Here is a 24,384-nt window from a genome sequence, read left to right on the forward strand (position 1 = left end):
CAATTAGAAGTAAAGAGCAATCTAGTAACTTCCAATTCTATCCCCTTGTTTTTCTTTCCTTTAAATTTTGGTGTGCATTTGTTTAATGGATAAACAGAGGATCAATCGAAAAAGGAGAATTCTCAGGTTCAGGTAAATGACTCATCATCACTCTTTCTTTTCCCTCAATTTCCTCTTCAAAAAAACTTGCGTTTTTAAGATCCCAATTTTCTCTCTCCTCCATTTCTAATCAACTCTTCTCTGATTATTTCGGTAAACCCTAAATCTCACCCCCAATTTTATTAATCAATTTCTAATTTAAATGTTTCGCTAGTACTTCATCAATTTATGTTGTTAATCACGTTTTTTTTGTTTTCTTTTTCAGATCACTGGAAGTTTGATCACTTGTAAACTGCGTTAATTGATTTACCATGAATCCGAGAAGGTTTGCATCCTTAATTTCTTGATTTTTGATGTTGTTTTTGGTTCAATTGATTCATACGATTGCTTGTTTTCCAGTTTCCCTAATTTTACCTGCATTTCTATAGTTTGATCAGTGAAGAATTGATTTTATTGTGAAATTTTTGATAGTACTCGATTCTTTATTGGTGGTGATGCTTTGAATTACAGAAGTGTGATTTATAACTTTTAATTGCGGCCTTATATGTGTCAATGTGTCATCAATTGCCTAGCAATGCTGCAAACTTTAATACCGCAAAAGTTTCTTAATCGAGGCGTTGTTTTGATATTTAAGCCATTGGTAGGGTGAGGTTCTGTCATTTATTAGATAGGATTGCAAGTGATAGAGTTAACAATGTGCAATTAACCTTCTGCTGGAAGCTGTATATGTAGAAAGAAGCATATTCTGTAACCAAACTGTTGTTTTGTTTGCCTTATGGACCTGTATATTCGTGTGATGGCGTATGTGAAAGCTTTCTTAAGTAAATGTCTTTACGGTAAATGAGGTGATCCTATATTCCTATCTGCGATAAAGTAGCACATTAATGGAATGCTAGATGTGCTGTTAGCTCAGAGGAAAGATAAAGGAATCTGCATCAAATATCTGCATTTTGTTGGAAAGATATCAAGGTCTTAGAACATAGATGGCTAGAGGCTAGTAGATGTAACTAGATGCAGCATCCAATAGTTGTGCTGTTTTAAAGTCGGCCTTAAGAATTTGCTTATACTCGGGGAGTTTGAGTTGCTTCTAGACACTAATGCATACTTCTATGAACTATTTGAGATGCAAAAGTTACCAAGAAATCTTTGTAACATTGCTGCCTTTTTGTCTAGATGTTGATCTCCATACTTTGTAGCAGAATGATTTTCACTGTTCATGGTGCTTTACATCTACAGCTAAAGTTTCCTATGGTTTCTTGTTTGTATCCAGGGATTATAGAGGATCTAGAACTTCTGCTTTCGATGGCATTGAGGAGGGAGGTATCAGGGCCTCATCCTCGTATTCTTCTCATGAAATTGACGAACACGACAATGATACAGCACTTGATGGGTTGCAAGATAGAGTTAATCTTCTGAAAAGAGTAAGTTATTGTTTCTCTGGTTTATGAATGTGTATTTTTTTTGTTGAACCTGATACAGCTACCTTTATCAATCCGCCAATTACTATGTCAAATTTTCCTTGCGTCTAATCCACTGTTAATTGTGTATGCGTTCAAGTTTTAGGTAATACACAAGGTCTGAGAATTTGGTTTTCTTTGAATTAGAATGATTTGCTTGGTAAAAGCTAGCAATTTGGATGCTTAAGGTTCTTTTGTCTTCAAACTTCTGGCCTGACTTTGTGTAAGCCCATATAATAGCCTTGGGATTTGTGAACATTAGAAATTACAGTGTCCTTTATTTGATTCACTTAGAAAATTTGTTAGATCAAGCCAAGTAATCTTGACTCGCTTGAGGTGAGACAGCATCAGCATGTGTCGCACAGCTAATGTGAAAGGGTAGTGTCCATCTCCAGTTTCCTAAGCGTGCTATTAGGGTGATATACATGTGCTGGATTGATATATATCCCACTTTAAGTCTAGAACCTGGGCATCAGAAAGGAATCTGGTTTTGGGTAAATGCAAAATACTATGTTAAGTTGCAAACGCAAGTTGAGTGGCAGGGAATTGATGACTGCTTCACTTATCATTGACCATTGGAGAGGTAGGTGCAAATATGCAATTATGCCACATATCTTCAGGAGGGATGCCTTTAGTTTGCAAAAGATTACTAGAGTGCTTATAGTATTGTGTTACCCACAAGGCCAAAAATAATAAAGTTTCTGTAGAATTATTTACTGTTATAGTTGTATACTCTCACCCTACTTAGAGGCAAATGAAATAATTATCAAGGGGTTACTTCTACTTGTCTGCAAACTCTGCATACGTAAATATAAGGCCTCTGGTGGACTGTTCTTTTGTGTCCTTGTTATGCACTCATATTGTTCCTAATATAATGGGGTCAAATCATGTTACTTTATTATTAGGAAAAATTAACAAAGGTTCCAACTATTACTGATCTTCTTTAAAAGGGCCAACCTATTAATTAAGTTTGGACAGACCCAACTATACTTATGTTCTCTCAAAACAGTCTAGTGTGACTTGTTACCTGTTGAACCGGTAAACTTTTTAATTAAAAAAATATTTTCAAATTTTGCCCTATTACGCCATAACCACCATAACTTCGTCCTCCGTCTCCACAACATAACCACCAGTCAACCACTTGAATTTCCACCACCACCATTTTTCTTGTAACTCCCATTCTTTCTCTCTCTCCACTACTTTCCATCCATGGCCATAACACTCAAACTGGCAACCAACGTTTCCGCTATCCCGCAACCATGGCCAATTGATGGCCACTCATCTTCTCTCTCTTTGCTTAACCTCCTCTTCTATATATCATATATGGCCATAAATTTCTCTAGGCGAAGGTTGATAAGGTTATTGTGCTGGGGGCTTTATGGTGGCCTCACTAGCATGGGCAGGTGGGTTGTAGTAGGGGTGAGTTGGTGCCTTGGTGGCTTCGAAAAGGTTGTTGATGGGGGTGTATTATTACGATGTTGTCGATGGGTAGGTTCTTGGTGACGATTTTGTGGTGGTTGAGTGGGTGGGTTTTAAACTTGCTATGGAGATGGATGGGTTAATTGGTGGTAATTTTGCAGGGGATCTAGGCTAGCAGGTAGAGGTAGGTGGTGGTGGTGGACTGGCGGTGTCATTGACAATGGTGATTTTTTTTTTTTTTTTTTTGTGGGAAGATGATGGTGATTTTTCTTATGTGCGTGGGTGGTTGGTAGTTATGTGGGGGTGGTCTGGGTTGGTGGTTTTGTGGCTGGGGTTGCTTTGATTAGTGGCGTATCCAAGTTTTAAAATCAGGCTATGCACAATTACATAAAGGAATTTAGATAACATCATGAGATGAGTCTAATGCTAAATAATCAACATATAATTCAAAGTTGCAAGATAAAACTCTACATAAAACTCACACCATCCCCAAATTAAATGTCTATTTCACTTTACGCGGTATTTGACCATCAATATGTTGACAAAAAATATATAAAGTTGATATTACTTCGTCTAAACAGCACATTATTGAAACAAATCCAACGATGTCTTAAATTACTACTCGTATTTTTTTTATTTTTTATTTATTTATTTTTTTTGTATATATTAATGATAATTAAATATGTAGTAAAAGTTTTTATATTTGACTATGATCATAGAAACAAGCGCTTAATTTTGAAACGGAGGGAATAATAAATAAACCTACAGGTGATTGATAAATTGCATATTGCAGTTTGTATGGAGCAGTTTATTAAAAATCTTTGATGGGAACATGAGTAGAGAGAGTTAGAGGAGATAATATTTCGTATACAATTTGCTTCAATACACTTTTTAGATTTTAACAGCTACCCATTATCCTTCTATTCCCTTATCTATATATGCTATATTTTGTTAAGTCAAACTCATCAAAAAATAAAGAATTAACATGATTTGAGGGGTATGCAAGTGCATAGCCTCAATGTTAGCTACATCCGCCCCTGGCTTTGATGGTGGTGGTTTATTAATTGGTAGGGGACATGGGGTGGTTGTGGCAATATTTAATCCATTATGATCCAGATTTTGCTCATGTATTACATAAACTGGTAGATAATTAATAACTACGTAAATTCCTATTACATAATTTAACTTGTAGTCTAATACGACGATTGTTGCTTGCCACTATGCATATTGGATTGATTTATGCAATAATTTTAAGTTTTAAAAAGTTGCAACAATTTTAAGAGAAGAAGAAAAAGTTGCAATATTGGAGGGAGGTTTTATCAAAATAAAAAAGAAAGGGGAAAATTTTTATTTTTGTTAATTCAAGGTCACGTGATATACACGTGACATATTTTACCTACCATAGCAGGTCGGATACAGGCTGGGTCCACGCGTGTGAACTACACAAAATAGTTGGGTCTGTCCAAAGTTAATCAAAAGGTTGGCCCTTTTAAAGAAGACTAGTAATAGTTGGGACCTTTTTTGTTAATTTTTCCTTATTATTATTATTATTATTATTATTAATATAAGTATGAATTCTTAGATTACAAGAGCAAAAGGTAAATGCTGCGTATCCCAATTCCCAAGTGATGCACTTATATTATGTGTGGATTTGAATAATGACTAAAATCTAATTTGTTGAATGATATTGCGCTATATATATGTTGCAGTTAAGTGGTGACATAAATGAAGAAGTTGATGCTCATAACCGGATGTTGGACAGAATGGTATGTTTGTGACAGTAACTAGCCCCATATCTTAAATGGTTATATTTTTTTCATTTTGCTATCATAGTGAGACTTTTACTTGAGGCTTATATTAAATACTCCTTTAGGGAAACGAAATGGATGCATCTCGAGGATTCTTGTCAGGAACTGTGGATCGGTTTAAGCAGGTAAATTTGATTGGCTATGCATACTCCCCCATATGCTGATAATTCATTCCTTAGTCAGCTGCTATTTTGTGTTGATAAAGTTTCCCATTCTCAGGCATTTGAGACCAAATCAAGCAGACGAATGTTCACTCTTGTGGCCTCATTTGTGGTTCTTTTTCTTATTATCTACTATCTTACTAGATAATCCAAATAGCTAAAAATTGATACAACTCCAGGCTTTGTATCTGAAATGGGTCGCTGCCTCAAGTCTTTTCTTTCTCAGTTGCCGTGTTTTCCATATGAAATTGGTACAGCAGATTGTAAAAAAACATTGCAAAGCCATAAGAAGGGTACTTGAATGTATGAAGTTGTTTGTAACTCTGCTTCGTTTGAGTGTGATATCAGATATTTCCAGTTGAATGTATGTTTCTTGCCTTTGTTCAGCTGTGAACATTCTTCTCGTGTGGAATTAACTGAACATACGTCTTTACATTTTGAAAGAGGACAAGTAGATATATATAACTAAATACTACGGCAAAACATCCAACTATGAGTGAGAGAATAATACAGAGTAGCCTTTTCATTTCGGCTTCAAAATTCACTTACAAAAATCATTTCCAAGAGCTTTTAGTTTTACATTTGTGACACTTTTGTACTAGTATATTGTCATAAGTGATCGTAATACGTAGTATAAAAGGATGGCGAGATGAATGAATGAAAAGGAGTTTGCTACACCATGTTCCCCCTCCCCCGAGCTAACAATCATCTCTTTAAAGCGCCATAATCAGTTACTGGGAGTCCGATTAGCTTCAATAATTTCTGAAAAATAAAACCAAAAAAAATGCACCAGCCGGGAATCGAACCCGGGTCTGTACCGTGGCAGGGTACTATTCTACCACTAGACCACTGGTGCGTGATTGAAAGATAAGGGCAGCCTTTTACTACTATGTCATTTCTATGGTAATAAGATTATAAGGTGAAAATCCCCTAAAAAAAAAAAAAATTGATTGAAGAAAAAGTAAAGGAACTGGAAAAGATGACAGTTATACATTTTCATATCAATTAACAATACTGTAAACTTGTGAAAAACTCCAATTATGACCCATACTTATTCTCGAGTCAAAACTATAATTATACATATGATAAATACAATAGTCATTTACAATTATACATATGATAGTATATTTTGAATGTTTGAAAATATTTGATAAAAAAAATTGCAATTCAACATTAAGAATTTTACAAAATAATAAAGAAAAGAAAGTGAAGTAATATTTAATAATTAATCATAGCATATGAAATGTTATATACATTAGTGACTCCTCAAGAAATAGAATACACTATTAGTTATAATTGTAAACATAATAATTATTAATATTAATTATATCGTAGGTACATTGTGAAGTCTCCATAAATGATGTTACATTGCTTGACTGCTTCATTATCTATTTATCTAGTTCCATTACAAGAACTACGTAACTAACTCTCTTTTATTCCCGCACCAAAAGTACAAAAAGCTAAAAACAAAAATTAATTAGTACTTATTTCATACTACATCATATATTAATCAACATTCGGTTACAGAGAATCATGAAGCATAAGATAATATTACGTGCTAATCATTCCTTAATTTAGAGATAGGGTTCGATTCTCATCTCTTACGAGTTAAAATTTCACCCCGACCCTGGCCTTCTCATAGTGGTCCCCTTAAAATATAAACTACAATGTCTAGCTATATTAGGGCGGTGAGATTGTAGCATCTTATTAGCTAGTTGGCTTAGTTTAATTACCATGAATAGTGACCAAGACGAAGTTCAAGATCCAATTCTTCTGCCCCTTGACTATGATCATGATCTTGAATCCTCTTCCCTAGCATATGACCCGAGCTGCCTCGCAAGCTTGGACTATGATCTCCAAGAAACCGATGAACCCGACCCTCAAAACTCGAGCTATTCCCATTATCAAGGTGATTAGAGGAGTAGAGTAATCTTGTATTAGCAACATCAACATGATAATCATCCTCCTCTAGTAATATTTCTTTGTTGCTAAAAATAGCATTATTATTGTTTTTATTATTAGTAGTAGGCTCTTTAGTAGGGTTTGGTTTATTGGGGGTAGGGTTAGCTCTATCTTTTCTATGAATATTCATGTGACCTCCTAAAGCTTGAGCTGTGGTGAACCCTCTTTGGCAAAACACACAATCATATGATCTTATTCCTGTGCTTCCACCACTATCCATATGATCATGCTCGTCGTGATCCGTTCGATCTTGATGATGGTGATGATAATCAATTTCTTGGAGGTTGAAGAAGAAGCTCATGAATATTTTTGTATGATCTTATATCAAAAGTTTAGATCAAAACATAGAGACTATATAAATATTCATTTCATTGCAAAGAAGCTTGTTATAAGCCTTGATATATATAAGGTCTTGTGCATGACATAAAATATTAGGAGTTGATGTAGATGGGAGATAAGGACAAGGTGATTTTGATTTATTAAATTTTTTAGAAAGAAGCTAAGGTTAAAGATGAATTTATAGGTCAAAAAACAGAACACTATTTCACTCTTTTTTTTTTTTTTTTTTTTTTTTTTTTTTGCCCCTTTAATTCTAAGTTTCTTTTTCTGAATTTCAACCTTACAAATTGGAGTGACATGTGTATTTGATAGATAATAGTACTCTAATACAGTAATACAGTAAAACCGCGACAACTAACTTAATTAGTTGTATAGGATAACAAAAAGTATAGTATCTACGACATTTTTAGTGAATTTATTTATGTCATACTCTTATTAATGAGGAATTGGTAAGTTACAACAATGATTTTTAGTTAGAGAAATCAAATTACATAATAGTATATGACTATATGAGTCGTATGATAATAGAAAAATAATGTTCCTCATATTTTGCAATTGGCAACACTCCCATCTAAATATTCTAGAAAATATCTCCGCCCTTCATCTACATTTTTATTTTGACCGTACATATCTTTGATTTCTTATTTTAAACAACTTTTCTTTCTTTTTCCGTAATAAAGTCTTTCCGATCGATTTAATAGATTTTGATAATCAATTCTCTTTTCTTTCACCACTTTTGAGATTTAATTAATTAATTTTCTTCCCTTTTGGTGCAATTAGATTTAACTAATATAATTTGAGCAAATATTACTGGAGGCTAGTTTCTTTTATGGTGCACTCTTTATTGCATTAAAACTACTACTATAAGTTTCGAGTTTGTGGTTCGACAGACTTTGTCACTTAGCTTGAAATTGATCAAATGCTCATTTGAGCTAGTGTAAATCTAAGTCATTTCATAAAAATTTGCCTAAATCAAAGTTTTATAATATCACACTTTACAACTAACTACTTTTGGCAAAGCTCATGCATACGTATATATAATCCATTTAGAAGCAAAAGTCATGCATTTATAAGTTGAAAATGTCTTCTCTTTCTCTTTATTATTTATTTTTAATGTAATTTATTGCAAATAGCCAGGAGTACCACTTTTAAGACGGTGGTATGGAGATTTTGTTAAGTATAAAAAATGAAATTGTATAAGTTATGGGGAATAATATCATCCCATAATCTTCTTTTAACTTTTTTTGTTATTATTGGCGGAATTTGAAAATTTAAATCGTTTATAAGCCAAGGTTCGAGCCTCTAAACTGAACGTAAAGATTAGAAATGAATAAATAAATAAATAGATTCACCTATATTATCATAACAATTTGATATGGCTAGTTCCAATCTAACTAATAGTTTTTTTTTTTTTTTTTTTTTTTTTTTTTTTTTTTTTTTTTTTTTTTTTTTTTTGTAATACTCGGTATTTACAAGGATTTCAAGTTTCAAATTTCGAAGGCTCATATCAAATCTTAACTGATTAGAATGTGAAATTTTGAGTTTTCTTATCCTTTCACATGTACCCAAGAGCTAGCTTATTGAATTGGTTTAAATTATGTTGGATGGATTATTATTATTGATTGATTAAATCGACGTTTCTTTCACTTTGATTGGAGATCTTCATTCTAAATCAAATCATTCATATTGAGATATACTACCTAGTAGTATATAACTAAGAGCTAGACCATATAAGAAATAAAATGGTTCATCTTTGATGTTATGTCAAATTGACACCAAAAGCTAACTTCTTTTAGCAATCTACCAAGACAAATTAGAGACTATTACTTACATCTATTCCTGAGTGTACATATATCATATATGATTTATCACTGTACTCAAGTCTCATCGGATAATACTCCTATTGTCCTTATGTTAATTTTGATATTGATAATTCATCAAAAGATATGTAGATACCATATATGGAAATTTATTGATTCAATAATGCTCTCTTTAAAATCGCAAATAAACAAAAATTGATATTATGGTTCCTAATTATTCTTATCATCGATCTCATGTATATATACCTTTTTTAAGGCTACACACAATCAAGCGGATAAGTTATGAGTAAACCAATGTGAAACAAAAAATTATATATAGCTAACCAATGGCACGTTGTACATCTATAAAGATTAGCAACATGTAATATACTTATATAGAGAACTCGTAGTGATCCAGCATAAGTAGTATGTCGTACGTACATTTTTTTTTCTTTCTATAATTCTTCAAATCAAGGCTTCACTTACATACATTATAATAAATGAGCTAGATAGTTATAAGAACTTTCCCATTGAAAATGAAAGGAGAGGCAAATAAACATTATGTTGTTTGTATTATGTAACTTGTTTAAACTATGATTAGTGTTGCTTTCTACACGTCTGACTACAAACATATACTATAAAATTTTGGACATCCAATCAACATATAATATAAATCACGCTAAGCTTTGTCTAGTGGTAAGGATTGTACCTTCCAACCTTGAGGTTAGGAGTTTAATCCCCACTAGAGATACTTTGAGGGTGGGGATCCCTTACCCTTTCCCCTCACTCTCAAAGTGTCTGACTTGCAAATATCGGACCAAAAAAAAAAAAAAAAATCAACGCATAATATAAGTTATAATTATATAAATATATCATGCATATTATATAATGTTGATCTTACAAGCGTGACAAATCTCACAATAACTAATTCTTGCATGCTTCTAAGCTTTATTGTTAGCTTCTTCTTAATGTCTGTAAACGATAACGAAAAACAAGAAAACATCAAATAACATAAAAACATGATGGCCATCTTGTTATATGCATGAGGTGTTCCTTCTTCCCTTTTATTCATACAATGATGTTACAACTGATAATATTGATTCATTATTTGAAATATTATTTGCTGAAAATCTTATAAAGTTTATATTAATTATATACAACTACGAGTATATTTTTTCCATAATATTATATATCTATACTGTATCTTAGCTTTATTCTTTTATTCATAGAGATAGACTACCGATTCTATATAACAACTTGAAGTACTAATAGAAAACAAATTAATACCCTTCGACGAGTACTTTAAACTATTACTTTGTGTAAAGGATCACAATATGGTTCGAAATTGGGTGGAAATTGATCAATTTAGAAATAAATTCTATTTACTTGATTTTCGATTATTCAGAGCTGAACTAATAAACGTATTAGACTTTATTAGAACTTATTTTAGATATAATTTGGATTGTCCTTATTAATCTGGATTTATTTGAAATTAAGGTGAGTAGACTAGGACCTAAAACCCCTTCCTAACATGCCTTAGGTGTTGTACCTAATCGATTAGAAAACAAGTAAATTAAAGTAACACTAGTTATGCTATAATGTGTATACTTGTATAGCTTATTTTGGTGTATTGAGAGTCATAAAGGTTAGCTATATAAATAGAATTTCAATACAAGTATAATTTCTTAAGAACCTTTAGAATTTAGAAGTTCATGATAAATTGACAATTCACAAACATAAGATTCAGAAATGCTATAGATAGTCAACTCAAATCCAAAATCTGAGGCAAAAATTAGGATAACCGTCACAATTATCAAACACATTAACTAATAGATTACCTAGAAAATTTGGCACCGTTGACAAAAATACAAATTAAATCCAATGTATCTGTTACATATTATAGCTTCTACTAATTCAATCATAGAGTTAAAATTAAATACATACATGCTCAATTAATCATATTTTCAAATGACGTACGTGTTAAGCTGATTCAAGGAAAACGAACACAAAAACCCTTAAAAATGAAGATGATTACAAATTAGTAAGTGAAGAATGACACCTTTGGTCCACCAATGAAAATGACAGCACTACATAAATCTAATGCATGCGTTATTAAATTTATCTTAGGATAAATTAATTTAGGTGTATATAATATGGTACATTTTATAAAATTAATATAGAATTACTTTTTTTATTAGAAAATAACTAGTTATATTCATCCAAATGAGAAAACAACATATATAATTAGCTAAGATTAATGTTTTGGCATAATATGGATGTTGTATTAATTAGCTGGACTAATAGTAAAGGTGGACGACAAAGAGTAGTTCGAAAGAAATAAAGCATGCTCGAGTATTATTAGTGTTAATTATTGAATTAAATTGTGTTTATTTATATTGATTAAGAGAATTAGGAAAAAGGGATGACTTCTACTAGTTATGGACAATTAGGAAAGACATGATAGACAACTACTAGAGTGATGCAACCATGTACCACGCCCCTTACCAAATGTATTTGTCTTCTTTTTATTTTGATTATTCTACTTTTTACTATTAATTTAAAAAAGAAAATTATCATATTAAACGTTCTAAAGCTGAGAAGATCGAAACGGCATGGGTAAGAAACAAGGTTTTTTTTTTTGGCATGATTCGGAGATGTAATTTTATTATGACTGTATTTAAAAATGTGACTGAGATATCTAAAAGATTAGATATATTGTGTAGGTGTACTTATTTTATGGTGCACCCATGTGTGTAGTAGACGTGTTATAATTGAATTGAGGATTTAAAATAGATGATAATACCATTATTATTACAAATTAAAGTAAATTAGGAGCCTCCAGTAACAATTTAAGATCTTTGCAAAGTGATTTTAAAAATTAGGGTATAACGTGTGATATTATCTCTCTCACAATATTAATGTAAAGCTTGCCCACATCCATCTATTCTACTCCCTCCGAGGATACTAAGGATGTTAAGAGTGCGAAGAGGAGACAATAAGTGAAATTATGCAGGAGAGGTTGAAACTATATTAAAGAGTATATGTAGAGTATGTTAAAATAATCATGAAATAAAAGTGTAACCTATATAAAAAAAAATAAAAAAAATGGATGAAAATATAAAGTATGAAACTAACATAAACTAAAATAAACACCGAAGAAAATTACATGAGATTGTAAACTTTTGACGGAGAGATTGTAAACATAAAAGTGAAAATTTTTGAGATTTTCGGGTGGGAAAATTGTTTTAATTTTACTGTATATCGATCATAATTTTTTTTTTTTTTTTTTTTTTTTGATTTGAAAGAGAGAAACCCAAAACGTTCCCTCACCTAAATTTAGTGTTTTGGGTTGCCTATGCGTTTTATGGGCTTAATAATGTGGGTTAAAGGGCCTCTTTGCCACCCAAAAAAAAGTTTGGGCCTCTTTGATGCGTTATAAGTTTGCCAACCCACTACGAAAATGACAAGAACTCTGAAGGCCAATTTTTTTCCCAGAGATTTTGCCTTTTTGCCAAAAATAATGAGTGACAAATTGCCAACATATCGTATTTCCATTTATGGACAGGATATATATATCACACAGTAATATGCTAAAGTGTTGACCCACCATGCGTCCATGCCTTCACAGTGTACCTCAATCATATTTTCATTGTCATGTACTCTGTATATCTGTATTTTTTTAGTCTAGTAACACGACGATTAAATTTGAATAAATGTACCTTATGATTAAAAAAAGATGAATATGAAAGACGGGACGTTATATAAGGATGAATGTTTGAAAAAGTATTGATGAGAAGGTCGATTATTATATTTAACTATTTCTAAAAAAAAATCTTTATAATATTTTTTTATTAAAAATAATATTATGGTGGATGTATACATGCACAATGTGAAGGAAAGATAGAGGAGGAGGAAAAGGAATGATGAGATTGACGTGCGCCGACTAATAGTGTGTAATTTTAAGGGCAAGAAGATATTCACATTCACTCACTCTAGCTTCCTTTATGCCATCCCCTCTTCTTTCACTAAAATATAGCCTTTATTTACTTCCTTTCCAAACAAAACTTGTACTCCTTTTTCACCCACTCACTCCTTTTATACTTCTTTCACTTTTAGTCGATACAAAGTGATAGGAGTACCAAACAATTACTAATCCCTCCGTCGCTATTAATTGTCGTATTGTCACAACCACGTACTCATTATTAAAGATATGATCTGGTGTAACAAAAGATATCATGGACTCCTTGTAATAGTTGTTGTGTCAATTTCTAATCAATCTAGAGCTATCTCAAACTGTCAAACACTTAACTCGTGTTGCCAATTAAGGCATGGACGATGTTGCTTAGCCAGGCCATGGCACATACAGGGCTACCAAGGCACGGTGCATGGGTACGAGGCACGAGGGACGAGGACAAGGCATAAAACACCCATTATCCTTCATAAAACCTATTCATGGAACTTGAGGGTTGGATGTTAGCTTGTCTTATGGCTAAGAAAAGGTTGGCTGCCAAGACAAAACATCTTAAGACATGACAAAGAGGGGTGGGCCAAGGAATAATGAATGAATGAGATGGTTATGGGAACCAAGTAGGTTTCTCAAGGCCCTTTGAGAATCCAGAGAAACACCTCGATGCCTAACATTGTTGGACTTGAAATCACTAAAGCTAAATTTGAAGGCTAATACACAAAATTGGACTATTTCAAAGATTTCGAGACTCGAAGTTGAAAATTCAAATGATGATAGGGACATATAATGTTATTCAGAACCATTAAGACTACTAGATAGTTACATATATAATTAAAGGCTAATAATGACACCTTTGACTTAATGAACGAGGGTGTCTGTAATCGGCTAAATGATAGTATAAAGGTGAAGTGGATGGTAGCAACCATCCAAATGGCCTCTTGGAGTTTTGTGGGGTCTACGAGATGCACATTGCCCTCTTTCCTTTTTGGGGCCTAAAAGTTGTTCAAAACTGAAGGTTATAATCCACAATTGTGGGCTAATTTTTGGATTTTTTTTTCCAAAATTGCAGTGAAAGTAAATTATGTCTCTTGGGGGTATAAAAATTATATTAAAACCATAAAAGACTTACCAATTACTAGCATAATATAGATTTCCAAAATTTTACTAGTAAAATCAATTCTCTAGTGTATTAAACGACCTAGCTAGCGTTGAGGTTGAGGGAGTGGAGTAGTGTTTCACCACAACACTCTATATCTCCAGTGGCGGATCCAGGATTTTCAATTCGGGGGGACAAAATGCTTAACTTACAAAAAGCTTAACAAAAAATAAAAACAAAAAAAAACTCAAACACACAAATTGGTTAATACTTAATATTAAAATTTCAAAATAAAAAACATACTTAGTCATACAATTCAAATGATGAAAAAAATTACATAAACATTACATTAAAATTACACTTTCATCCTTCGAGTCTTCATATTTTGGAAGCGATCAACAATTTTTTCATCGGAAACTCTTAGGAAGACATCCTTCTCAATAAAAGTGACCAAACAATCATTCATAAGTTGATCACCCATGCTATTTCGCAACTTATTTTTGACACATGTCATTGCGGAAAAAACTCTTTCAACACTTGCCGTGGCAACCGGAAGAATCAACATCAACTTGATAAGCAAATGAATAAGAGGAAAAGTCTTATGCTTATTAGTTTTAACAAGAATCATAGAAAGAGAGTTAAGGTCATTTAAACCTTGAAATCTATCATCATTTAGCATATTCTCCATGAATATATCAAGTTGACATTCAAGAGCCATCAAATCAAAGCTTGAAAATTCTTCGGGATAAAAAGAGGCAAGTTTAAGTACCTTATCTTTATCAAAGGATGAGAAGTTATCTTTAGGACTTAAACAAGCCATACATATTAGTATCTCCATATTCCTCTCATTAAATCGATCATCAAGTTCTTGAAGATGCAAATCAATCACTCTTACAAAAATTCCAACTCGAAAATGATGTTCATTTGTTGCTTCTTCAACAAAACGTCTTGATCTTCCTTGAGGAACATAAGGAGAATCCATAGTGGGAACAACAATACCATGTTTAGCACAAAATGAAGTTACCTTGTTTAAGAGAGTATCCCATCCTTGCTCCCTCATTTTTTGCAACACCAATTTTGTGTAAGTGACAAGTTCCATGGCATTTACAATATCTTGCTCCTTTCTTTGCAAAGCAACACACAAATCATTAGTGTAACCAAAAATAGTCAACATCAAGTAAGCAATAAAAACAAAGTCAAATGACTCTAATTGTCCTAAAACAATTTGAGCTTTGAACTTATCTTCCGATACACCATGCTTCCCAATGTGTACAAGTACCTTAACAATTGTAGGAAATAAGAGGATGATGTTTGAAATAGACTTGTAATGAGAATTCCAACGAGTATCCCCGGGCCTTTTCAAACCAAGTTCTTGATTTAAACCCGATCCACTCATAATATCCCCTACATCCAATGCTCGAGCAACTTATTGAGCTTGATCTTGTCGAATCATTTCTCTTCTCTTGCAAGAAACTCCAACCACATTCAATAAGTTTGCAAGTATCTCAAAAAGCCAACCACAACTATCATTCTTTTTAGCAACGGCAACTAGTGTTAGTTGAAGTTGATGAGCAAAACAATGTACGTAGTAGGCACTTGGAGTATCATTCATAATCAAAGTCTTAAGACCATTTATTTCACCTTTCATGTTGCTAGCTCCATCGTACCCTTGCCCCCTTATCATAGATGGACTCAATGAATGTTCAACAAGTAAAGACATGATTGCATCTTTAAGAGTTAAAGCGGTAGTATTACCAACATGAACAATGCCTAAAAATCGCTCCATTACCTTTCCACTATCTCTATTAACAAAGCGCAAAACAAGAGCTAGTTGTTCTTTTTGGGACACATCACTTGACTCATCGGCTAATATGGCAAAGTAATCATCACCAACTTCTTCTATTATGCACCTAGTTGTTTCTTTGGCACAACAATTAATAATGTCCTTTTGAATAGAAGGGGAAATCATTTGACAATTTTTAGGTGCATTTTCAAGAGTATGTTGTCTTACTTCCTCAACCTTTTCTCCTAACCATTTCAAAAGCTCAAGGAAATTACCCCTATTATATGACTCCCCGCTTTCATCATGTCCACGAAATGCCAAACCTTGCCCCAAAAGAAACCTTAAACAAGTTAAAGATGCATTCAAGCGGATAAAATATTCACTTTTAATCACCTCACTTGCATTGTCAAACACATTCAAGATTGATTTTTTTTTTTCCATCTCTTAAATTCACATATTTCTCATAAGCAAGATTATGAGCACTGTTAATTCCACCAACATGCTTCTCAAATCTTTCCGGTTTATTCCATGCCCTAAACCCTCCATCAACAAATGCATCACCCCCCGAATAACTATCAACTTCATTCTTGAACAAGTAACATACAAAACAAAATGCAGCATCTTTTTCAATACTATACTCAAGCCAATCCCATTTCTTGAACCAATGAACACTAAAGCGACGTAAACCAGACACTTGTCTTTGAGGAAAGTCATGAGTTTTTGGTTGGCAAGGTTTTTTAAGAATATAACCCCTCCTAACTGCATTTCGTTCATTTGCGGGGTAATCCATTATGTTTATTCTTTTTCCCGGATCATGAGGAAGAAGTTCAACATCGTATACCAAATTTTCCTCCAATGGTACATTACAAGTACTTGAACCACCCATTTCCATATCATCTTCTTGACTTTGAGGGGGGCTTAATGAAGGGGAGTTATTGGACTCATTTTCATGGAGTTTCTTTCTTTTAGACAAGAATTGTCGAAGATCGGGTTGTTTTCTAGTAGCCTTGGATTTGTTTGAATTAGGTGAATCATTTGACATTTCCTAATTACATTAAAAAATATATATCAATTATTCAATTTCGGAATTTCCACAATTCACATCATTGCATAAATGCATACTATAAAACCTAACATTAAAATTGCAATTAAAATTAAAATTCAACAAATATTGCAATTAAAATTAAAATAATTCAACAAAAATCTGGAAATTAGGGTTAACAATTGGTGAATTGGGGATTTCAAATTAACAAATTGAGAATTTCGAAATTCGAATTAGGGTTAGCAACTTAGCAAGACATACCATAAGTTTAGCAGCGACTCAGCGAGTGGTGAGGAACCCAGGGGCCAAGGCGGACAGGCGGTGGTCGGTGATCGGTGGAGCAGCGAGCCAGTGACGCCTGACGCACTCACGCACGCGCCTGCAGCGAAGACTGAAGATGGAGCACAGCCGCACAGGAGCAGCGACGCACCACGCACGCACGAAGCCTCGACGGTCGCCGGTTGGTGGAATGGTGGAGCAGCGACGCAGTGGACTAGTGGAGTAGTGGTAATGGCGAATTGGAGTGAAGATTGAAATGGAGCAGCGCTGTGCGATTTGTTTTGCTTTTTTTTTTTTTTTTTTTTTAATTTTTTTTTTTTAAATTGGGGGGACAGCTGTCCCCCCATGTCACTTAATTGGGTCCGCCCCTGTATATCTCTATCTCCAATGATGAGAAAAAGCATAAGGTGCATGCGATGTAAAAGGTGTGTTTTGAGTTTTGTTGGTGATGAGACGCTTGTAGTACGTTCCAAGTGCTCTTTATTAGGTTAAAACTTGTAGGTGTTCAAGCATTAGCTCCTGGCCTACTCTTAGGTTGTACATAGCTTTAGATCGCTTTTGGCATAGCAAAGTTTCACTTCAAGTTTCTTTTGTTTTAGCTATTAAAACCTTCGTTTTAAACAACACATAGTGGAAAAAAAAAAAGAAGAATATAATGATGACGAATAGGGTTATAAAATCTGAATGAAAGTGTATGTAACACATAGTATAATATGCAACATGCATATAGCTAGATTTAATATAAATTATTGCAAAAACAAGATTGATTAAGTAGTATTATGTTGTTATGTTAAGTAACCCGGCCCATAATTGCTAGACAATAAAAAAAACCATAGAAACAAGAGAACATATAAAGTACGTACATTAGGTACATATGTGCTTAGAAAAGACGTATTATTACGACATACTGTACTATACGTACGTAGTGTATCTGTATATCTGCATTAAACTTTCCTTACAAAATTATACGTGCACAGACACATAAACCTAGATATATCGTTCGTTCATACTTGTAAAGTTGTAATAAACATATTATCCTATTATCTCTCATTGTACTAAGAACACAGAAAGAGCAGAGAGAGAAAGAGAAGGAGAGAGTGTTTGCTAAAAATAGTAAGAACTTGGCTAATTCACAAGCGTGTCAAATATAGAAAGGCCATCATGCCACTGATCTGACATTCAGAGACATCTAGGGAACATGCGAAAATTATATTTTTTTACATAAAATTTTCAAAATATTTCTAGTGTTATTTCTATCTGAAATATATATATAAATTGTATAATTGGTCATTTTTATTTTGTTCTTTAGCAAAATGGTCGTGTATGTCTATCAGAAAATTAAATTTACGTAGTCTTTCAGATGTTGGGAAACTCAATAATATCTGTCCCATAAAATCATTCGTTTGACGAAAGCATAAAAGTATACTAAGCTGCAGTTTAGTGTACTTCTTTTAGTTGACAGGTTTTACTACTAGTATGAATTGAACCATGTTGTATTAATTGCATGATACAAGTGTATAGACCGGGAGGCGATTCAGCAATAGATTGGATTGCTAATGTTGGTCATTTAATTTAGTTAGTAATAGTATGGTTTCCTAAATTATATAGTATCATGTCTATAGAAAGACTCGAGGAGAGTTTCTTAATGTTTCTTTTTCCATTACCTTTATTGTAAAAGTATGTTTAAAAATAAAGAATTTACAACTTAAACCAAACGAATTAAGCTTAGCTTATTGAGAAAAACAATAATATAGGTGTATTAGAAACATGGATGTAGGTACTAATTTTGATTTATTGGCATGTAGATTTGTTATATAGTAATAAGTAATAACACGAAGGTATGCTAAAATGGACATGAAAGTGTGTTGATTGATCGAGATAGCTTTGATGGAGATGACACTTCCCATTGGAGGTCATTTTGAGCATACATCATTGATATTAAATAGCCAACAAACCAAACTCTTTCTATATCAATACAAGCTATATATATGTATTGATGGAGGTGATACATTAGGGAGATATATATGATTATTAGGCTTGTTCGATGCAATTAATGTGATTTCATTCTGATTTAGCGTTCTTTTTCTTATATTAAATTGTTGTTTTAATAGAATTAGAGATTTCGAAAGTTAATATATACAAGGTATACAATTATTAGACTTATTAAAAGAGTTAAAACATGACATTTCACATACAAAAAATGAGTTTATTACATACATGACATACTAATAAATAGATTAATTAACCTTGAATATGTTGAAAGCTCAAAGTTCTAATTAAGTCAACAACAAATAAGCACATACAATATATATTAAATCTCAAGTATTCTATGATATCAAATACTCTCTTATTCAGATTTAAGCCATCAGCTCATGTCAAATTTACATACCCAAACACTCATAACTAGATCAGAGGTATGCCAAAGTAAAATATAAGATATAAAAATGAAGAAAATATTTGTAAAAAGGCGTATCATTCTATATATCATTGATCTACTTAGTACTTGCATAATTGATTTAAGTAGTGACTTAGTTAAAAAAACCCTAAAACAGTACTATAGAAAATTTAATTATTAATTCTGGACAGAGAGACCGACATATCGATTATATCATACAGAGTATATTATACTTTGTACATCAGATCGATATACTAAGCTAGCATCAACAACACCATGATTAGCTATGGTGATCTATAAATCTTATAAGCCATTGATATATGAAATTAACTTCAAAACAAAAGATCTAAAAGGCACATGAACAGTATAAGAAGCATTGTATCACGAATATATGGTTGATCACATTTCCCAATGAAAGTGATGAGGTAAGCTAGATTTTGCCACCAATGAATACTTTCATTTAAGTTATGCTCATGTGCATCATTTCTTCATACAATTATGACTTCTGATTTTCCAGTCGTATAGTACCTTACTTTTGTCTATACACTTACTTACACACACGAGCCAGAAGATAAATAGATAATTAATTATTTTACAAACTTACATAGATAAATAGATAATTACTTAACTAATTAATTAACTATTTACTTAACTAATTAATTATTTTACAAACTTAATTACATAGATAAATAGATAGTTATAAAGATCAAACTTCAATTCAACTAATACTAGCATTGGATATTATATTATAAAACATTAAAATGAATAACCAAATAAATAATGAGTCTTAATTCTCATATCACAAGCTACCAGTATATGTAACATCATGAAAAAAAAAAAAAAAAAAAAAAAATCAAAAGAGTTTATACTGTTACATAATTTATAATCATACTTATCTAAATAACGGAGAATTAAAAGATCCCCCTTTTTTTTTTTGTTATTGTTTTTTAATAATTAGCGCCCATACCTTAAAATTATTGAAAGCCATGTACTTGATCTCAACAAAGTAGTTGTTGCTGAAAAGGCAAAGACAAAAGAGAAGAAAGCAGCTCCATAAACTTTTCCTTCATCACTTTCTTGGGAACAAACTAACAGATCAATTTATATATGGAGTAGCATAATTTAAAGCTAGTTAAATAATTTAACAACCTAACAGTAGTTGCAGGCTACTAAATTCCGAGGCGAAGCTCCAAATCTAAATCTTCCTTTGCTTCTCCAAGACATAGCTCCAAGTCCAACCTTACAACTTCCTTAGATGGAGCGCGAGTAGTACTACTTAAAACCCTAACTTCATCTTCTTGATCATGATCTTCAATGGAAGAGTGAGGAACATATTTCCATTTTCCTACATTTTGAGAATGACTATCTCTTCTTTCTTTTGTTGGCGGTGTGATGGAGGAGAGAGATAGCGAAACCAAGGAGTATTGGTGAGCATAGATGTTGTTGTTGTTTGTTGGAGAAGAAGAAGATGAGAAAGTAAATATAGGGTTAGAATTAGGGTTAGGGTTAGGGTTTGGATTTGGATTAGAATTAGGGTTAGGGTTAGGATTTTGATCAAATTCGTTAGATAATAGTGAATTATTATTAAGAGATAGATCTCTTAACCTAGCTCTATCTCTCCTATGGATGTTCATATGACCTCCAAGAGCTTGAGCCGACCGAAATTCTCTTTGACAAAAGCTGCATGAATAATACTTTGGAGGCCATGGATATCCATAAGGATAATCCTTGTCAAACTTCAAATTATTCTCACTAATCTCCCAACCATCTTTCACTTTGCTACTACCACTACTCAATAGACCTCTTTCCATGGTCACAAAACAACTAACCGCGATTTGAAGATGGAGGTTCCCTTGAAAATGGTTGTTGAGGGCCGGGCCAAGGGGCGTCGAGGGATGAAGAAAGAGAGAGTTTAGAAAAACATTAAAGAAGGTATGGAGTTGAGAGTGTTTGTTTGGTGGGAATTGAGTACTGTAAGGTAAAAAGAGCAAGAGTTTGCTTAGTAGAAAAGTTGAAAGATTGTTGGTAGCTAATAATAATAAGACTAAGAAATATATATACATGAGATATGTCATTTAATTTATGAATGCACTTACCTGAAAATTTCTGATACTATATCAAGCATATTGCTTATTCAATGTAAGTTGTGACTTAGGTAGCCAGGTGGTTCCCTTTTGCAGAAATAAGGAAGGAAAGAGAGAGAAAGGAAAACATAACTTCAATTTAATACGTGTAGCTGTATAGGAGTGTTAACAAGCCGAGCCAAGCCGAGCTAAGAATTACATACATACATACAATAGCTAGTGCAACTGATTATTTAGCAGTAGTATTTTTAAATATGTGCATGCTAAGTTAACTAATTTAATCGTACCAGTACGCAAATTAGTTGAGGTAATTTAACAGTGCTTAATTTCTTTTGGTTCTTTTAATGTTCCCAATTCATAAAATTGACCATATCTTTGTAGATTATAAGTTTATTATTACTTGTAGAAAAGCAATTTTTTTATAGATCAATTATGGTAGAAATGCATGATACTCCATATTACACTAGTCACTAGGAGCTCATCATATTAGTGTACATAATTTTATGATGATAGTTATTTCTACAGAGAGGGAGTAGTTTCTTTCAATCAATCAATCAAAGCCTTAATTCCATAAGTGAGGTAATTTCTTTCAAAAAAAAAAAAAAAAAGGAGTAGATCTTTTTTAACAAGCAATTAAAGGTTTGTTTGGCGTTGTTTTACTAGTATTTTTAGTTTTTTGATTTTTTGAAAACAAAAAACTGAAAACAAGAACAAGATGTTTCCACTTTCTGTTGTCAGTTTTCAAAATTATCATGATTTTAATAAGTTTGACTAATTTTTGATTCATTATATAACATATATCATATGATTTTGAAAAACAAAAAACAAAAAATCACAACGATACCAAATGAACCCTAAACAAGTCAATGATACTTTTTTTTTTTTTTTTCTCTCTGTTTTTTGACAAGGAAAAAGTCAATGATACTTGTATTTATTGAAGAAGTCAGACGAACTTTAAGCTAATTGAATCACATCATCACATATATTCATTTACAAATATTATATGATGCCCTAAGTTTGGCACTTTGACAGTACCAGAATTATTATGTATGTAGTTTATCTAGTAAATCCCTATACTCAAAATAGTCACATTCACACATATAATATATTGTTTTCTGATCACTTACATCCCTATTTTACCCAAATTAATGCTATGTTTAGTTCAACTTATATAAGATTATGCCCAAGCCATGCTCGGTTTTAAAAATTAATACAGTGTAGTAATTAATACTTCATAGAAGTCTTTATATAAAATGTAAGTCAATAGCCAACCATAAATAAATAAATAATGAAGTTTGTATATAAATTAATGAATTTGCCGAAAAAAAAAAAGAAAAAAAGTAGAGTTTAGAAGGGAAAAATTCCCTCCAAAAAAGACTTCACTTTAGTATAGGATATAGATATCTACATATCTTAGAAATGAACATTCATGCATATATTTAGATATTCACTAGATGAAGCACGTGCGATGCACGGTTGTTTGTATTTTTTCAAATAAAATATTTTACCAAATATATATTTATCCGATAAACTTAGCTTTGTGATTTTCGCTTGCTTACCACTTGAAATTTTTTATTATAAAACGAATTATCAATTTTGTTTCTCATAATTAGATAAAATTCTAAATATAAAAAGATAATATTTTATTTCACAAAGTTTCATATGGCTACAACGTGTGGTTGGGTACTTGATCAGGGGTTACTCGGTTGGTCAAGGATTACTCGATCGATCAAAAGTTATGCAGACGGTCAAGGGTTACCCAATCAATATTTTAGTGTGTCTCAGCCGGCCACACGATATGACCAACCACACAGAAAATGCGCTGATTTTATTTTTATAATTAATATAAATTTTAAATCTAAAATAAATTACAATTCTTTTTTCATTGGCTAAAATATAGCATTTTCCTATGTGACGCTCTATCTCTAATTTGAAATTTTCTTGACAAAAAAATTTGAAAACTTCTAATTTCCCATCATATGTTTACAAACAACATAATATTCCATTTTTTTGAGTCAACATTCTTGTCCTTTTTATTCACTTTTGATTGAAGGTTGAATATCCTAACTCAATAATTGATATTTCTTACTTTGATCCCTTTAATTTCCATTAATCCTATATCTAAATAATAATATTCCTATATCTAAGTAATAATATTAATATTTGTAATTTTTGTAAAAATTAATCATAAAGTTGGTTTCATTAATCACCCAAATAAATCATTTAATTTTATTTATGATAATAAAATAATAATCTTATGTGTCGCTCTGATAATTTTTTATTTTTTTTATCGTAATCCTATGTAGCGCTTTAAAAAAACTAATCTTATGTGGCATAATCCTATTGTAGCGTTTTAAAATTATTTATCCTACATGTCGCTTTTTTTTTAATTATTATTATTATAATCCTACGTAGCACTTAAAAAACTAATCTTACGTGGCATAATCCGATTGTAGCGTTTTAAAAATATGAATCCTAAGTGGCGCTCTAATAATTTCTTAAAAATTAAAATCCTACGTGGCGCTCTAAAAACTCGGGAAAAAACTCCCCTTTATATATATAATAATAGTTTTGTGCCCGGGCGATGCTCGAATTGTCTAAAATATTTTAGCTTAAATACGATCATATAACCCCTTTTGATAATGTAAAGTATTCAGACATATGATATCATATCACTTATTTATATAATAGTGT

General features: G+C 32.2%; 4 protein-coding genes and 1 non-coding gene across 6 annotated transcripts; 1 reads left to right on the forward strand and 4 right to left on the reverse strand.

The window, feature by feature from the left end:
* The first annotated feature begins 25 nt into the window (after nt 1-25).
* LOC110734384 (bet1-like SNARE 1-1) lies at nt 26-5,338 on the forward strand. 2 transcript variants are annotated; one of them, XM_021914520.1, is made up of 6 exons: nt 26-132; nt 365-424; nt 1,370-1,520; nt 4,685-4,741; nt 4,849-4,908; nt 5,003-5,338. In XM_021914520.1, the coding sequence occupies exons 2-6, from the start codon at nt 411-413 to the stop codon at nt 5,090-5,092; spliced, it is 372 nt and encodes a 123-aa protein (XP_021770212.1). In that variant the 5' UTR covers nt 26-132; nt 365-410; the 3' UTR covers nt 5,093-5,338. The 2 variants fall into 2 exon arrangements, with proteins under 2 accessions (XP_021770212.1, XP_021770213.1); XM_021914521.1 differs by having other exon boundaries at nt 115-252.
* A 391-nt stretch (nt 5,339-5,729) lies between these two features.
* Nucleotides 5,730-5,800, reverse strand: TRNAG-GCC. Its single transcript has one exon. It is a non-coding gene; the product is annotated as a tRNA-Gly (tRNA).
* Nucleotides 5,801-14,462: 8,662 nt separating this feature from the next.
* Nucleotides 14,463-15,503, reverse strand: LOC110734609. Its single transcript, XM_021914770.1, has one exon. It carries the CDS (start codon nt 15,501-15,503, stop codon nt 14,463-14,465), a length of 1,041 nt encoding a protein of 346 aa, XP_021770462.1.
* Nucleotides 15,504-15,533: 30 nt separating this feature from the next.
* On the reverse strand, nt 15,534-16,932 carry LOC110734610 (zinc finger MYM-type protein 1-like). The gene is made up of 2 exons (XM_021914771.1): nt 16,305-16,932; nt 15,534-16,213 (listed from the first exon to the last, which is right to left on the reverse strand). Exons 1-2 carry the CDS (start codon nt 16,930-16,932, stop codon nt 15,534-15,536), a joined length of 1,308 nt encoding a protein of 435 aa, XP_021770463.1.
* Nucleotides 16,933-20,276: 3,344 nt separating this feature from the next.
* Nucleotides 20,277-21,664, reverse strand: LOC110734129 (transcriptional regulator SUPERMAN-like). The gene has a single exon (XM_021914184.1). It carries the CDS (start codon nt 21,415-21,417, stop codon nt 20,776-20,778), a length of 642 nt encoding a protein of 213 aa, XP_021769876.1. The 5' UTR covers nt 21,418-21,664; the 3' UTR covers nt 20,277-20,775.
* Between the last annotated feature and the right edge of the window lie 2,720 nt (nt 21,665-24,384).

The sequence above is a fragment of the Chenopodium quinoa genome, unplaced genomic scaffold (genome assembly GCF_001683475.1).
Source record: "Chenopodium quinoa cultivar QQ74 unplaced genomic scaffold, ASM168347v1, whole genome shotgun sequence".
NCBI classification, from domain to species: Eukaryota; Viridiplantae; Streptophyta; class Magnoliopsida; order Caryophyllales; family Amaranthaceae; genus Chenopodium; species Chenopodium quinoa.